Genomic DNA, 15996 nt, shown 5'->3' on the forward strand with positions numbered 1-15996 from the left:
AATAAAATGCAAGCACGAGACAAACACAAATCGAATAAAAATGCTTGGCGAAAAATTCGCTGTGGAAATTCAAAACTGTAAAGCGAAAAAATGAAATTCAGAATAACTGTGCGCAGTCAATAGCCCGATGTGTAAACATGGCCAACAAAAATATTTCAATATTTCAAACACGCAACTCAATGTCGATGATGATGATGATGATGATGATGATGCCAATGCTGAATGAGATGCGATGCGATGAGCTCCGCTTTCTCGCTTTACTAACTTGGCCAAAAAGGAAATTGAAGGACAACCGCAATTCATTGATTTAGTGCCAGGGATTTTGACTTGGCTCCAGCTTATACCCGATGTATATATATATATATATTATTCATTCCATATAGTTCCTCCCTTGTGGTGTACGCGATATTATCGCTTTTCATTTGTTTGCACTGCTGAGTAATTTGTGTTTGCCGTTGCTGTTGATGTGTTTAGCATGTCCTGCCAGCCTGATTCCGATCCCTTTACCGATCCCCCAGATTTGTAAATTATATGTCTGCCAAGTATGCCGATGGGTAGCAGATAATGTTCTTAAAGTGGCCAGGAAATTGCAAATTGCTGGTTAAGTTGCGTAGGCAAGTTACGCCCTAATAAATATGTTACTACTCGATTTCTTGGCCACTCTGCTGGCACTTCTTATGTCTATATTTGAATCGCTGATAAAGAGAAACCAATAGCCATAAAGTTGGCATGGGAATCATGAAATTAAACATTCAAGAGGGAAATAAATATACAGAACGGTTATTCCCTGACTAAAAATGCTTCGTTTTAAAATCCATGCTCATATTTTGAGTATGCTTTTGGGAAAAGCTTACTCAAACTCAAGAGTTATATCTCGAAGAGCTATCAATGGGCTTGCCTTACATATCCCATTTCACTATCGCGCTGCACAAAAATCCCATGCATAAGTTTATTTCGCCCGGCCAACTTCGAAGCGTCTATAAATCATATATGCAATTTTAATTCAAATACAAAAGAATTTCCCAACACATGGCTCGGTGCTGGGGCAGGGACTGAAATGGGAGCTGCATTGTTGGCATAAACCAATTGCAAAGGCCAAAATAGCGAGGACTCCACAACTAATGCGCTCAGCGCGCACCGCAAACATTCCTTCGTCCCGGAAAAGCCCCCCGAAAAATAGATCGGGCCAAAAGCTACTCGAGTCCCGGGCCAAAGGCTTTGGGAATAAAGCCAAAAAAAAAGTATATGCAGTATAAATAACCGCATTTGTATGAGTGCGTGCGTGTATGCGAAATATTTTGTTTAACGTTTATAGTTTTATGCACTTAAGATAGCAAAATATTTTCCTTCTCTCTTCTGGTTAAATTTATTTTCGAGTATCAGGCACAGAGCTTAAGCCAAAAGCAAAACTTTTGCCAATATTTGTAAAAAATATATTGATTGGCCTGAGTCAAGTCGTGTCATGGCAAAGGGGGGAGAATGAAAAGACGGAAGAGGCTTATATATGCACATGGATTTATCCTTTCCCTAAGAGTTTTCCATGGTTTTCTCTTCGATTTTATTGACTTCCTCACTTTACTTAAATTTGTTTAACGACATTGAAGTATTGTGCTTAAAATATAAACCTTTTAATATGTAATTTGCTTTTTAATAATAAATATTGTTTTATTTTTAAAGGGTATCTAAGATTCCGATTCACACATCAAACTTTTGTGGTTGTCTTTGGCATCTCCCGTGCACTCCCTCACACTTTTCCCGTCGGGTTCGTCGCTCAATTCTTTGGACAAACATTGGGCACAGCTGCTGCCACGCCCCCTTGGCTGCAGCCGTTGCCTACAAATTTTCCAAGCATTTCGTGCATGATAACAAACTGTGTGGCAAACGCAGTTCGAGGGCCATCGATGCTCCTCCACGGAAATCTCTTGGCTTGAGGCACAAAGGTTGTGTTTGTTTTCTGTTAAATGTTCAAATATATTATTGCAGCCCCTGAGATGTGGCATGTGGGATGTTGATGTGAAAGTGGATGTGAATGTGGCTGTGTGAAGCGACGAAGAGCACTTACAGACATTTTCGAACTTGTATTTACATGCAAGCAGGAAATTGTACTCCATCCCCACACACTGCCCGGCTGTTGTGTCTGCATGTTAAAATATTCAAACAAAAACGTTATGAAAATATGAACTGTGATGTTTATCGATTGTGAAATATGATATACTCCAGGGAGATGGGTAGAGCGGGGGTGACCGGGTGGTCTCAAAGGGAGTGCACATACTGTCCTGGCCTTTAATTTGTTGGCTCAATCCCTGCCAATGGAAGTCAGTACCGCTGACAGGCAGCCAGGTTGTACATAAATGTACGTAATCTTTGCACAGAGAATAAATTTGGGGAAGGTTATATAGTTAAAGAACCAATTTCAAGTCTAATTAGACTAAATATCCTATTGAATAGTATTTTCTGATACTTTTTGTGAAAAAGATCGTAAGTCCTTGGGAATTTCATTCTTATGACTTACTTTTCACGTATTATTTCACCAAATATTTACATGCAGTGTATATTAGCTCCTTTAACATCGTGTTTGTATGTTTGTTTGCTTGCCCGGCAGAAAACCTTTCGCCTGACCAAACCAGACAAGCCTCGGCCCCGAGCAATTGCAGCCGAATTCCTCTGCTAGCTAATAAATATTAAACTTTAATTAAATATGTTTTTTGTTCGATATTTATGTGTGCATCGACTGAATCTCGCTGGCAATCGCATTGCAATTTCGCTTCTGGCCAGCCCACCCATAAATTTACAACCTTGAAGCGCCAGCAAAGCCAAAAGCGCCAAAGGCCATTAAAATACGTTCCCTTTTTTTTTTCGTCGGCCACTTAACATGGTGGGTGAGTTTGGGTTTGGGTAAGGGAATGGGTATGGGATGGAGAAGGGGGTAACACTGGCTAAACTAAAACTCATATTAAAAATTGACTTTTATCGTGATTTACAATCAAGTTGGCCTTTTTTAAATGCCGTGGTCGACATGCGGGTTTTGCCTTTCTGGCTCCAAATGCACTTTGAAAAAAAGATACCGAGGGAAAGTGATAAAAAGTTATACAAGAACTAAAAGCTTAATTGACTTCTTTCTTCTTTGATTATCGACATATAAAAACTATATTCTTCGTTCAAAAAAATGGAATATCCTCATTATAAATATTTGAATTGAGAAAGCACTATATTTTTTATAGTATCCTAAATTGGTTGCCTAGTTGCTCCGGCAGCTTGTTGTTGCTGTTGCGGTTGGCCCCCACACTCGCTCACACATGGGTGGCGAACCCGAAAGGGGGGGAGCTAAATATTTCTTCGTGGCTTAGGTTGGACGGGCCAACATATTTAAGCCGAATGCTGACGCCCGATTCTCGAGCAGCGTCCACGACATGGCACGACACGTGGTTTGGTGGTTTGGCGGGGTTACGGGTTTTCGAATGGGATTGAGAATGGAGATTGGAGAATAGAGAATGGAGGCCGTGCCAAATCCCCTTTTGGCCACGCCCCCAGATACACCCTTTGAAGGCGGTGGCCTGCACTCTCTATATCTCTGCACTTCCATTACCAAATCCCCTTTTTCCCGGCAATGGTTTTGGTTTTCTCCGCCCAACGCTTCATATTTCCTTACACGTAATTCCATTGGATTTCCAATGTCGACATCGACTTTGCTTCTTGACTTTTACTTGGCCGAACGTTGGCCTTTTAATTTGCTCAAGGGTCTTGCCGTCCTTTCTGGTTTCTATCCCTTTCGACGGGGCTCTGGGTCAGAAGTGTATAAACATTAAACAGATAACACTAAATTACCAAAATAAATTAGATTAAGCTGCATTTTAATTGTTTCTCCTCCTCACTCTGCTGTGAAAAGTTTTATTCATGAGATTAAATAATTTTATTTTCTCCTTTTTTTTTGCAGAGACTGCAGAGTTGTACGCGATCCGCAGACATTGAAATCAAAGGGCTATGGCTTTGTCAGCTTTGTCAAGAAATCGGTAAGCTATGCCAGCAGATTTGCAACATCAAAGGCTTCCTTCGGCGGCAATTAGAAATGTTTCAATCAAACTCGCATTAGTCGCTACACAAGTTTAATTTTCTAAGTAAGCACACACACACACACACATATGCACAACCAAAGCCGCTTTCGGTGAAGTTGGCAAATGAATTCTTAATTAAAACAAGTGGAAACTTTAGCTGGCATCCCGGTTGACGTCCCAGCAACTTAACATATCAAAAGACACCTGTGGCTTTGCCCACCCTTACCCCGAAAACCTCACATATATTTTCCCTTCGTTCGCTTCAGATATACATAAGCCAAAGAAAAGCCGAACGAAGCGAACACATTTTTAAGATTTAATGCATGCTGCTTTTCCTTTTTCTCGGTTAACTGCCAAGGGGCGAGTATTTGATTTTATTCTCTTCCTCATGGACACACTCGTATATCAAAAGCGTGCGGCTCACGAATCTGTAATGTTTTTTTATGGCCACAGATGCAGCGAATCTCACGGGTTCTGCCCGAGGCTCAACCGAAGAAAAAAGAAAGAATAACCCAAGAAAACCACCCTTGGGGCACTGTAAACATTTACACATCATATTCAATATGTTTAAACCGCAACTGATAAGGGTCCAAGTAACTGCTGGCAGGACTCCATATCCTAGAGTGTGTGTGTATGTGTTGTGATTGAATTTCATGTGCCTAATAGGTAGAAAATTCGACAAAGTCCCAGAGAAATCAGAGACAGGGTCTTTTACTAAGTTTATGGCAGGTCTTTAAGGTTAAATCATTTCAGGAAAAGTTTTTTCCTTTTCAGGAATTCGATACATCACATAGTTCAAGTTCAGAATCAAGCATTTTAGTCAGAACTTTATATTATTTTAATAGATTGAGAATAGTAGTAATATCACTTTTTTACTACCAATTCTTCTTCAATACATAAACTTGATTTAAAGTTAAGCAGAATTCATAAAGTTCAAGCCATAAACTTTGTTTAAACCATCAAAGACGCCAGACTAAGCCCAAACGAATTGCGTGTCAGTCAGTAGAGCAGAAAAAATGCGCAAGCTTAAGGCTTAGAACTCTCGAAATCAAGCCACTGCACACACTCGCATGTACTTTTGGGAAAAGCCAAATCAGTTGCCGGAGAAGGCGTAAAAGCCAAAGGTGCTGCTAGTCAATTAGGCGGCAAAATGTTCAAAATTATTAATTAAATTTTAATGCTAATGCTATAAAGTGTGTGTGTGCCAGACATGGCCCAATAATTTGGCAGGCAAGCCAATGATTTGTTTGACATCGAAGAGATGAGCGCGGATTTGCGTTGGAATGTGTCGTGTGCAAATACAACATAATCTCTGACACTTGGCTGCTGCCACTCCCCCTTCTATGGCACGCCCAGCTGTCATTCAAGCATATATATACGTATAGAGTTAGAGAAATATATTTAAGCCAAAGTTGAACTTTCCGCTCGAAGCCTTTTTGGCAACTGACTTGTTTTAGTTGGAATTATGGCCAATGCGGCGTATACTTAATGTTTCTCTACAGCTAACTAGTTAACTTTTTGTGCAGCAAGTGGGGAATGGGATGCCAATTTTCGAACTTTCTCGATTAGTTTCGATGCAAACGAAAAGAGGAAGAAGTGCAAACACACAAATGCACACACACACACACAAACACTCGCAGGCCAAATAGCAAACTCAAATATTTCAAATTAAGTTTCTCGACATGCGTTTTGTACACAGAGGCGGGGGAACGCCCTAAGCCGCCACGCCCCCTTATCCCTGGGCCGGCGTCGCTTGCAGCTGATTTAATGCAAATTTTATTTATGCGAAAAGTTTTATTAAATTTTTGTGCAAAGTTGATATTTTCTGTGGTTTTGCGGAAATTGAAAAGTTATTTTTCGAATGGCTTACTGCTTACTCTCACACTAGCAATCGAAATGACATGTGTGTGTGTGTGTGTGTGCGTATGCAATGGCAACTGCAAGCGGAAAAGGAAGAAACAGTTTTCTTTCATTCAACACTTCCGTTTGCCGGCGCATGAAATTTTGCCAATCGCCAGGGCTTTGCATAAGCCCCATGCCAGAATGCCAAAATGCCCGATCTGCTCAAGCATCTCGAGAAATATTTAACGCAAATTGTTTGGCAACATGTTTTAAATAAACACCAGAGCATCACATCTCCTTCGCAGCTATAGCTCCCTTTATTTTATTCTTTTTTCCCCAACTCCTTCTGTGCGACGCATACAAATTGCCATAATTTAATAACCATCAAGGCAAGCTGAGCATTTGCATGGGAAGTCGGGAAGACGATGCCTGTCTGCGTGTCATTAGCATCATAAATCACAACAACAACGCAGCCAGCAAGTACGAAAAAATTTACGCAAACATTAAACGCAATAAACATGTCGATGCCAGGAGGAGAGTACACTTGAAAAAAACGTATTTTTACACCAATTATTCTGACATTATAGATTTTATACTGATCTATCAAATTTAAAGGTCCTAAAGCTTCCAAAACGATCTCTGGGAGTTAGTAAAATTTGAGAAATTTCTGAAATAAAGTTAAGAACCTTTTGTAAATCAGCTTTTTCTTCCTGTACATCAGTACTTCCTGCTCCTTGAGCTCCAACCGTAATACTAATGCCTGCCGTCTTTGTTGACGGCTTCTGTTATTGTCACATAGCCGAGGCATATTAACATATTATTGCATACTCACATGGCAAGAAAAAAAAATAAAGTACGAGGAAAACAAAAAAGATCAGGAAATTCAGGAAAGGAAATCACCGCCTGCACTGCATCTTGAGTGGCTTTTCTTTTTGACACAAAACTGATTTGCCAACGTTATGGAGACAAAGGCAGGCTCAGGGCTCCGAGATGCATTTAATCGCATTACTCCCAACCGCCATTGCCATTCCTTTACTTTGCTTTTCCACGACAGATTTTTCGTTGTATAATGCACTTAAATTTATTTAAAAGTTGCCACAAAAGTGGTGGGTGCTGAGGTGCGGGGGTGTGGTAAGGCAGAGGGCAACACAAAAAAGTGCAGGACGCGAAGGCAAACGAATTGACAATGTGTGCAGCGAACAAGATATAATGTCGACTTCCCGGCCACGCCCCCTCATTCTTTTCATCATCTTCTTGTGCAGTTCATTGTTGCATTATTATCATTTGTTCTTATTGTTGTCGCTGCTGCCGTTGTCGCGGCACACAGAATGCCTGTGGTTAACCTAGCACCACCCATCAGCCACCCAACCAACCACCCACACCCACTCCAATGCCAGTTGTGATGTTTCTTTTATGATTCCGTTGCGTGTTGCTCCTGCTGGCTGCCTTGTCATGTGCATGTGCACTTAAATTAAAAAGCATTCCGCATACATTGGCCTTAATTTGCGATACGTGCCATCTTGCCAGGGCCAAAATTATGAGAAATATGATCAACCACTAGGAGATTGATTAACCCCTTCGATGCTAATTAATTTTGGGGAAGTAACCTCTTTTTAACTTAAATATTAATGGATACTGTGACTTAATTTGAACCTTTTAAAGAAGTATTAACTTATTTCTTCATATTTAAATCTCTTTTCAAAAGACATGACTGCAAATGTGTCCTTCTCCCAAACCCTGAACAACTTCCAAACGAAAATAAATGAATCAGACCTTAATTGACCCAGGACTGTCTCGAAATATATGCCAAAATCACAGCTAATTGATCAAACAGAATTCTTGACAATTCCTTAATATTCGTAATATATTTCTTTTTAGCATCAGTTTGCCTTTAAAGTTTTCCCCCGCAGCCTTAGTGCTTTTCAATTTATTTAATTTCAAGCCAGGCAATAAATTTGCTGAAGCGTACAAAACTCGGTTATAAATATAAATGGCCTGGACATTCATTTTATGCTTTCCATAATAATTCAGGAACTAGTGATTTGGGGGCGATGTAGGGACACCACGGACTACAAACTGCCTACACACGCATAAGCTCAAACCTCGAGGGCAGTAACTATAAAAAAAATGGCCCAAAATTGTGAGGGCAGGGGGCTGATGGCCGAAATGCCGAATGGGAAACAACGGACAGAACTGACATACATAAATAAATCCCATGGAATTATGCCTTGACAAAAATGCGTTCTAGCGTGAAATACTGATTTTTTGGTCAACAACTCCCACAGCCCAAAAACTGAAACTCAATCCGAAATGTCGATGTGTGTGTGTTTGTGTGTGTGTGGTCAAAAATCGAAAAGCGTTTTGGGCCTAAGCGGAATGAAAACAGTTTTTACCGTTGACTGGCCCAGACAGATTCAAAGATGACTGGGCCTTATCTGGTCCTTTCGATGGCCACAACATCATCATGCTGGCCATCATTATCGTTCGAGGAGTCCGCAAATGGAAGAGCATTTCCACTGAGCAAACGATTTGCCACTTGAGTTATTTTATAAATATCAAAAAATCATCATCGGAACTGCGACTTCGTGTAGGCTGGGGTGCTTTATCTGGACAGCTTTAATATTCAACTTGGGGCTGGTTGACTAGTTGGTGGGTTGGTTGGTTACTTTCACGCTTATCTAAATAGCCACGTTAATGAATCTGACCGAAGAACAAAGCTAAACCGGCTTAGGAGTTGGGATGGCAAGAAAACCTTTTAGCCAACGAAAAAAAAAAAAGATATATATAGTATAGAGAAGGGGCCAACACTAAATACTGGGCGTCTGCTACCTTTTTAAGACAAAACGGTCGCCGAAAGAAAAGCCAGAACCTTCTTATTTTCCCTGAATGTGTCCATGTGCCAGGGTGTCTATGTGCAGGCGGGGATTATCCCCTTTTTGTATATGTGTGGGTGTGTTGAGCCTTTGCCTTTTTTTCACCTTCTTTCGCTACTGTTTTTCCTTTTCCGCCTGGCCTTTTTCCGTTTTTCGGCACAAACCATTTCCTTATTGTTTTAATAAACATTTAAAATGTCTTGCTCTCGGCTTACGGTGTTTTGTATACACACGAAACGTCAGCCGCAACCAGCGGCAGCCCCCATTTTGTGGCCATAAGATAAAGGGGTCGATCCCGGCGAGATCCACATGAAAAGTATGACAAAACCCTTTTAAACCACTTAAAAATTCTTCAACTTACTTTTGCTGTTCTTCATTCGCTTAATGAAGGTATTTCGCCTTTTTGGTCTTGTTTTCCAAAGCCACCCTGCCCCCTGCCCCCTGTCCCCTATCCACAACCATCAGAAAAACTTTGGTCCACCCCGACTCATTTCCGTTGTTAGCCATGGTCCGCAGCATTAAAGGATTCTGCGCCTTATCAAGTAATCAATATTTACAAAGGGACCAGCCTCACTCTCGGTCTCAGTTGACTTTACACAAGTTTCGCTGAAAATTCAATCTGTACGCAACGAAAAATGTTCTTAAATTTGAGTGTCGCGCGTAGGAAAAGTTTTCAGCCAGCCATGTCCATGAAAATTAATTAACTTATCTCGAAAGCGGAAGTTGTCATTTAGGAAATTTTCCAGCTACAAGGAAAAACTTCGACGCAGGCCTTAACTTTTAATCAAAGGCGAATTAATTTATGAGTCAATACAGAAACTGAAACTAGAATGTTGAATGAAAAAACACATAAGTTCGATCTGAAATACATTATTAATATGCTAACTTTAAATATTTATTAAAACTTTAAGTTTCCTTTTGAAGTCTCAAACTTCTTAATCGTTTCATTCAAATTTTTCTTACTGTGCAAGCCATGTTGGTTGTCACAGCGACAGACCGGAAAACGATTCAAGTTTTCCTCCTATTAGCTGCAAATTTGCCATTCACCATTAATTAATTTCGCCCAAGCCAAAACAACAGGAAAAGCCGCACACAAAGAAAATGTGTCGCTCAAACTGCCAATAATGTGAATGGGCCAAAACCCAAAGCCGTTTCCATTGTCGTCCGTCTGCAGTCTTGACCCAATGCCGTAGATTTGCCATTAGCTTAGACGTTCTTGCCAACAACAGTTTTGGTCTCGAATCGGTTTTCGGGGCCAGGCCTTTCATAAATAGTTTGACAACTCGTAGTGGGTGCCATATTGCGGTCGTCGAGCTTTCATTTGAGCAAGATGAATTGGTAAATTACTCGAGAGACTCTTGAGGCCCGAAATTGTGTTATAATCAACTCATTAAGGGTTCTTGGAGAAGGCCGAATTGAAATGGATTAACTGGGAGAAGGCATTTTCACTATATCTTAGGGAAAGTTTGATTTTAACTTTTACTTTATATTATTTTAAATTCACATTTGGTACCAAAAAAATATTATGTTTCACTATTTTTTATTAGCTTCCATTATTCCGTTAACTTTCTTTCTCCTTTCACCAGCATTCACATCCGGTTTTCTAAGCAATTTACCACCAAAATGATTGATAAAGTTTGTTGGCTTCAAAGACTTGTCAAAGCTGGGGGAAAACTGGAAAAACTCGACCGAAAATGTCCGTTGCAGTCAGGACAAGTTTTTGTGTATGTATGTGGGTGTGTGTGTGTGTGTGTGCGTGTGTCTGGACTTGGCCATTGCATTAGCCATGGCCAAAGTTGGTTTAACAATCTCTGTCTCATTCCCCTAATCCTCACACAATCATGGCAAGACAATTTTCATTGACACATGCGATTGCAATTGGAATTGGCAAAGAAGGCGGCACACAACTGCACTTGTAACTGCACTTGAAGTGTCTGTCCTTTGATAAGTCCTGAATGATGCTTCCCGCTGTGAAAGGACTAACAACGGGCAAAAAAGGCCTGGCTTAAAGCTGCCGTAAAGTCAATGGTGAAATATTTAAATAACATTTTCATGCCCGGCAGAAAATCGGAGAAGAGTCAAGGGATGGATGGTTGGCGTTGTGGTATTGTTTGCTGGACTTGTTCTTGTTGTGGTTGTTGGCCATTGCTGTTGTTGTTGTTGCTGTTGTTCCTGTAAGGGAACGTGAGTGTATATGTAATCAACGATGCGTATCGCTTAAAAAATGTAAAATTTATAGTTTATGCAAATATGAAAAATGCAACTGGCAATGCATAAAAATGCGCACGCACGCAAACTGAGCGACGTTGCCCGGGAACAAACTCACACACACCAGCAAACATACATCCTGACACACACACACACAAACTCTTACTTACACATGCAGACATTAAATTACGGCCAAAGTTGGGCGACAGTTGCGTGGTTTATCGCTGACGGGGCAAGCACTCAATTGTTGACTTTTGCTCAAGTGGTTAAATTAAAGGCCCAAGAAAACCAATACACAGCAATTTATACAAAAAGAATTTAAGCCCCTTGTAAAGGCCATTTTACATAAGACTTTCATACTTTAATGTGATAGTCCGTTTAACGATAATTGCCTTTAGGCGAAGCTCTCAGGAAATACATGAATTATTGGCTTGGATTTCTTTGTTTTCCGTTTTGAATTTCACAGAATTTTCATGCTGGACACTTTGTTGAGTCACCTGGATCATTATAAGCTTTTCTTTTCGTATGTGATTCATAGAAAAGCATAATTTTCCTCATCTCAAGTTAAAAGAGAAAAACGAATCTTATTCTCATTCAATTTCTCCATTTTCTTAGTAAATTTAATGATACAGATTGAAAATGTTGAAAGGAACAGCTTTAATACCGCTTAACAATTACACCCTCTCTCAAAACAAGATCTACTCTTGAAAACCCCTAGAAAGTTTTCCCCTCACTAAGTCTAGTTTCGGTTAGAAAATGTCGTTTTTCAGCCGGTGCACGTCAACGCTGATTTCGAGCGTTGCACGTAGCCGCCACAAAGAGTAGGAAAATTAATGGAAAAAAAGAAAAGCAGAAGACGGAACATTGGGGGGCCAAGGTGGGCGAATGGTTCTCTGGTTAGTAGATGGGTGGCAGGGCCCTTGTAGGTGCCTAGTTACAGTTGCTGCCAGCCGCAGTCGTATCCGGATGCGGATTCGACTTTGCCGCCATTTAAAGGACGTGCAATGAGCAGCTGCAGCAGCGTCTGCAGCGCCGCAAATGCCATTATTGCATTGCATTGCTTTAGCTGGATGGCTCCGCTCGGTTTCGGTCTTCGGTCTTTTGGTGTGCCGCAAGTAAATTGCTATGAAACGCCCACCACACAGAAACACACACACACACACACACATACATATATATAGAGACTGCCTGCCTTACTGGCTCACACATTGAAAGCAGACTGCATGCAAGACCTTCTGGCAGTTGCAATCATTTCGGCATGAATCACGTTTGATACGCACGAATTACCTTTTATGCGAAATTGAAATTATAATTTGTGCACGGCCTTGTAAATGCTACGTATATAACCCCTCCTTCATCCCGCCCACTTTCCACCTCCTTTACTCAACTTTATTTTACTTTGCACAAACACAGCCAAGGAAAATCAAAGAGCAGCAGCAACAATGTCGCCTGCTAACCACAAGGAGCAACTTTCCAGCCAACGCGATTGTTCCCATGTCTTTTTTATTTTTTTGTGGCTGCCTGAGCACTTAAAGAAATCATTAAAATGTATGAAACATGAGTAAAAGATATAACTATTACAAAAAAAATATAAAACTTTAACATTTATATATTGAAACTGAATAAAAATTTAGTAACTTTAAGTTTTTTAACCCATAATTAATAGTTTATTATATTTTTCTGAGTGTTCCGCCACTTTTGATGCTTTTTCCTTAACACTTTCTGAGCTGTTTGTTTATAAATTTTGGGTTGGCCTCGCTGAAAAAGCAACAGAAGTCTTCGAAGGAGACTTAGCAGCCGCTGTAAGCGGCTTAAGCGGCTAGACAAACCCGCGTAAATGGGTTCGGCTTTTAGCTAATTGCGCTCTCCATTTAATTTGACTCGTTGCAGGAGGCTGAAACCGCCATCACTGCAATGAATGGCCAATGGCTGGGCTCGCGCTCGATACGCACAAATTGGGCTACTCGAAAGCCGCCGGCAACCAAGGCAGACAGTGAGTATCCCATAGACCCGTCAATCCCACCAATCCATCCCGCATCTCATTGTCATATCTCCCGTTTTGCAGTGAACGCAAAGCCGCTGACCTTTGACGAGGTCTACAATCAGAGCAGCCCCACCAATTGCACTGTCTACTGTGGCGGCATCAACGGAGCCCTCTCCGGCTTCCTCAACGAGGAGATACTGCAGAAGACCTTCTCGCCCTACGGCACAATACAGGAGATACGGGTCTTCAAGGACAAAGGATATGCATTTGTGCGGTAAGTTGATAGGTGGACAGAGAAAATATGGAAAATTAATTGAGAGTTAAATGGAAAATTATTAAGATTACATAAGGATATATTAGCTTACATAAAGACCAGAAAAAGTATTTCGAACAACACACAGTTGTAGGTTAAGGCTTAACTTAATATGACATAAGAATAGCGAATAAGTGGAGTCAAAAACTGTTTTTCTAAGTACTATTCCTCTCATAAAGAAGTAAAGATCCGGCAATCGATCAAATAATTGAGCAATCTTCTTCCATTTTTGTGCGCCCCGATAAGTATGCTACATTAGCCCTTTGTTGCCCGCCATTTTGATTTGGTGACAGCGTGAGTGTGCGTGTGCTGCGGTCTATGGTGTCATCGTCATTGCTGTGTATTCCCATTGTCATTGTCGCCGAGTGCACACACGCCATATCACTGTGTGTGTGTGTGTGGTGGGGAGGTTGAGGGCACCACCCAAACCGCCCGCCGTTAATAAATCAACAACACTTTTACACTCGACAACAATAACAAAAACTGCAACAACAACAACAACAACGTTGAGAGGCAAATTTGAAGCTACAAACAGAACAATGAACCGCAATAACAGCGACGACAACGATGGTACGGCAAAAGAGTAAAAACCAAAAAAAAAAAAAGGAACAACAAAAAATGGTACGAGCGGGCAAAAAACCGTAGCAAGGAGTCGGCGGTGCTGGAGGTGCAGTGGTGATGCCGGTGGTGTTGGCGGTGGAGATCGCAGCTGCCGTCACGAATGCTGATAGGGTTTTAATGGCAGCCGTTGGCCCACGACGGACTGAGTTCACCCCACCGCAACCAAAAGGGCAGATACGGATAGGATTCATGCACTGAGCAAAAGTTCAATATAGTTCTTAGATCCAACAAAAAAATATTTATTTATTTATATTTTCTATATCACCAACTAACCATCAAATATTCTTTACTGTTAGAAAAGTTAATTTAGTCTTGATCTTTTAGAAAGTTTGAGCCACATTAGAAATCCTACTTTATTCTAAGTGCATCAGTGAAGTGTGATGAGAGCGAAGGGCGGGCAACAAACGCATTGCAGTTGCTGGCCATGTCCATGGGCGCCTTTTGTGCACTGCTCCAAAACTCATTTGTGTGTTGCAAACGTGATGCAAAAAAAAAACAGCGAAGGGGAAAAGAAAGTCGGGGAGAAAGTGAGTGGAAGGGGGAGCCAAAGCGGAGCGGAGGCATTGTTTGGCATTTTGTAACATAATGAGCTCGGGGACTACAAGTGCAGCAGCAGCTGTGGCAGAGTTGCTGCATCATTATAACCAATCCAGCAACAACGAAACAATTCCACAGACGCTTGTACCACTTTTGCGCTTTGTTGCCGCAGCGGGTTAAGCGGAAATTAAACCAGGCCAATCTGCCTTTTGCTATGAAAAAACTTCCACAGATAAAACAATATATAATTTTAAGCAATTTAGTGAAATTTTAAAAGTTAAACATAAATAGCTAAATAAACAATTTTAAGTTAGAATCCCGAAAATAACTATTAATAGGCCATGATTATGGTTACTTTTCCTATCAAAAAAGAGTATACAGTTGATGTTTGATTTCCAATATTATTATTCTCTGTAACCACTTTAGCTTCTCCACCAAGGAGGCGGCCACCCACGCCATCGTGGCCGTGAACAACACGGAGATCAACCAGCAGCCTGTGAAGTGTGCGTGGGGCAAGGAGAGCGGTGACCCCAACCACATGTCGGCCATTGCCGGTGGGGCTTTGGCCCAGGGATTCCCCTTTGGCTCGGCGGCAGCGGCAGCCGCTGCGGCTGCCTACGGACAGCAGGTGGCCGGATACTGGTACCCGCCAGCACCCACATATCCGGCTGCAGCTCCTGCCAGCGCCCTTCAACCAGGACAGTTCCTGCAGAGCATGCAGGGATTCACCTACGGTCAATTCGGCTACCAACAGGCGGGTTACATGGGGTGAGTTTTAATTTATCAATAATATTAATTCTTTAATCTTTAATAATAATTTAATATATTTTACTAATTTTCTTAAACTTCTTCAAATATTTTATTGACTAATCAAAAGGGTAATACTACATATTTTTCCCGTATTTTTTCTTTCTTACAGAATGGGCGTACAGCTGCCTGGCACCTGGCAGAGCGTTCCGCCACAGCCTCAATTGGCCGGTGCAGCGGCCGCCACAGCGCCACAAATCACACAAAGCGTGGGCAGCGCATTGCCGCAGGCAACCGGTGTGGTGGCCTATCCGATGCAGCAGTTCCAGGTTAGTCCACAGGTGAGTTCTCGAGGATTTCGATGATTTGGCGGTGCCTAACGATTGTGCATCGTTTAGCTGGCGGAGGACGAGTGGCTGGCGCCCAGTTTGCTCGTGTAGCTGCCATGAGGGATGGCCATGTATCCCACACAACAGCAGCAACAGCAACAGCAGCAGCAGCAACAGCAGCTGCAGCAACAACATGAGCAACAGACGTCCGGGGAATATGTGAAGGAGTTGCCCTACCAGACGCAGCAGCTGCAGCACCACCAATTGCAGCAGCAGCAGCCCCACAACCAGCATCACCAGCAACAGCAGCAACACTATATCCCCCAACTGTACTATCCCTCGCACTGGGTACAACAGCAACAGCAGCAGCAGCAGCAACAGCAGCAGCAGCAGGTCGCAAACAACGAGCAACAACCACAGCAGCAGCAGCAGCAGCAACAACCACCAGTGGCCCAGGTTTATGGCATGCCCGAAGTGTAAAAAGGTGCAG

At 41.8% G+C, this 15996-nt stretch overlaps 1 protein-coding gene across 9 annotated transcripts in view; it reads left to right on the plus strand.

Annotated features, from left to right (window-relative positions):
- LOC108116057 (nucleolysin TIA-1) overlaps positions 1 to 15719 on the plus strand; it is an 87478-nt gene extending 71759 nt beyond the window's left edge. For 8 of the 9 annotated variants that reach the window (XM_017227760.2, XM_017227761.2, XM_017227762.2 and 5 more), the window contains exons 4-8: positions 3935 to 4010; positions 12866 to 13233; positions 14857 to 15198; positions 15350 to 15518; positions 15576 to 15719. In XM_017227760.2, the coding sequence (XP_017083249.1) occupies positions 3935 to 4010; positions 12866 to 13233; positions 14857 to 15198; positions 15350 to 15518; positions 15576 to 15617 (997 nt within the window). In that variant the 3' untranslated portion in view covers positions 15618 to 15719. The remainder of the gene's footprint in view (positions 1 to 3934; positions 4011 to 12865; positions 13234 to 14856; positions 15199 to 15349; positions 15519 to 15575) is intronic. The other variant, XM_017227766.2, reaches the window with a different exon arrangement.
- Positions 15720 to 15996: the final 277 nt, after the last annotated feature.

The sequence above is a fragment of the Drosophila eugracilis genome, unplaced genomic scaffold (assembly GCF_018153835.1).
Source record: "Drosophila eugracilis isolate 14026-0451.02 unplaced genomic scaffold, ASM1815383v1 contig_2159, whole genome shotgun sequence".
Classification (NCBI taxonomy): domain Eukaryota; kingdom Metazoa; phylum Arthropoda; class Insecta; order Diptera; family Drosophilidae; genus Drosophila; species Drosophila eugracilis.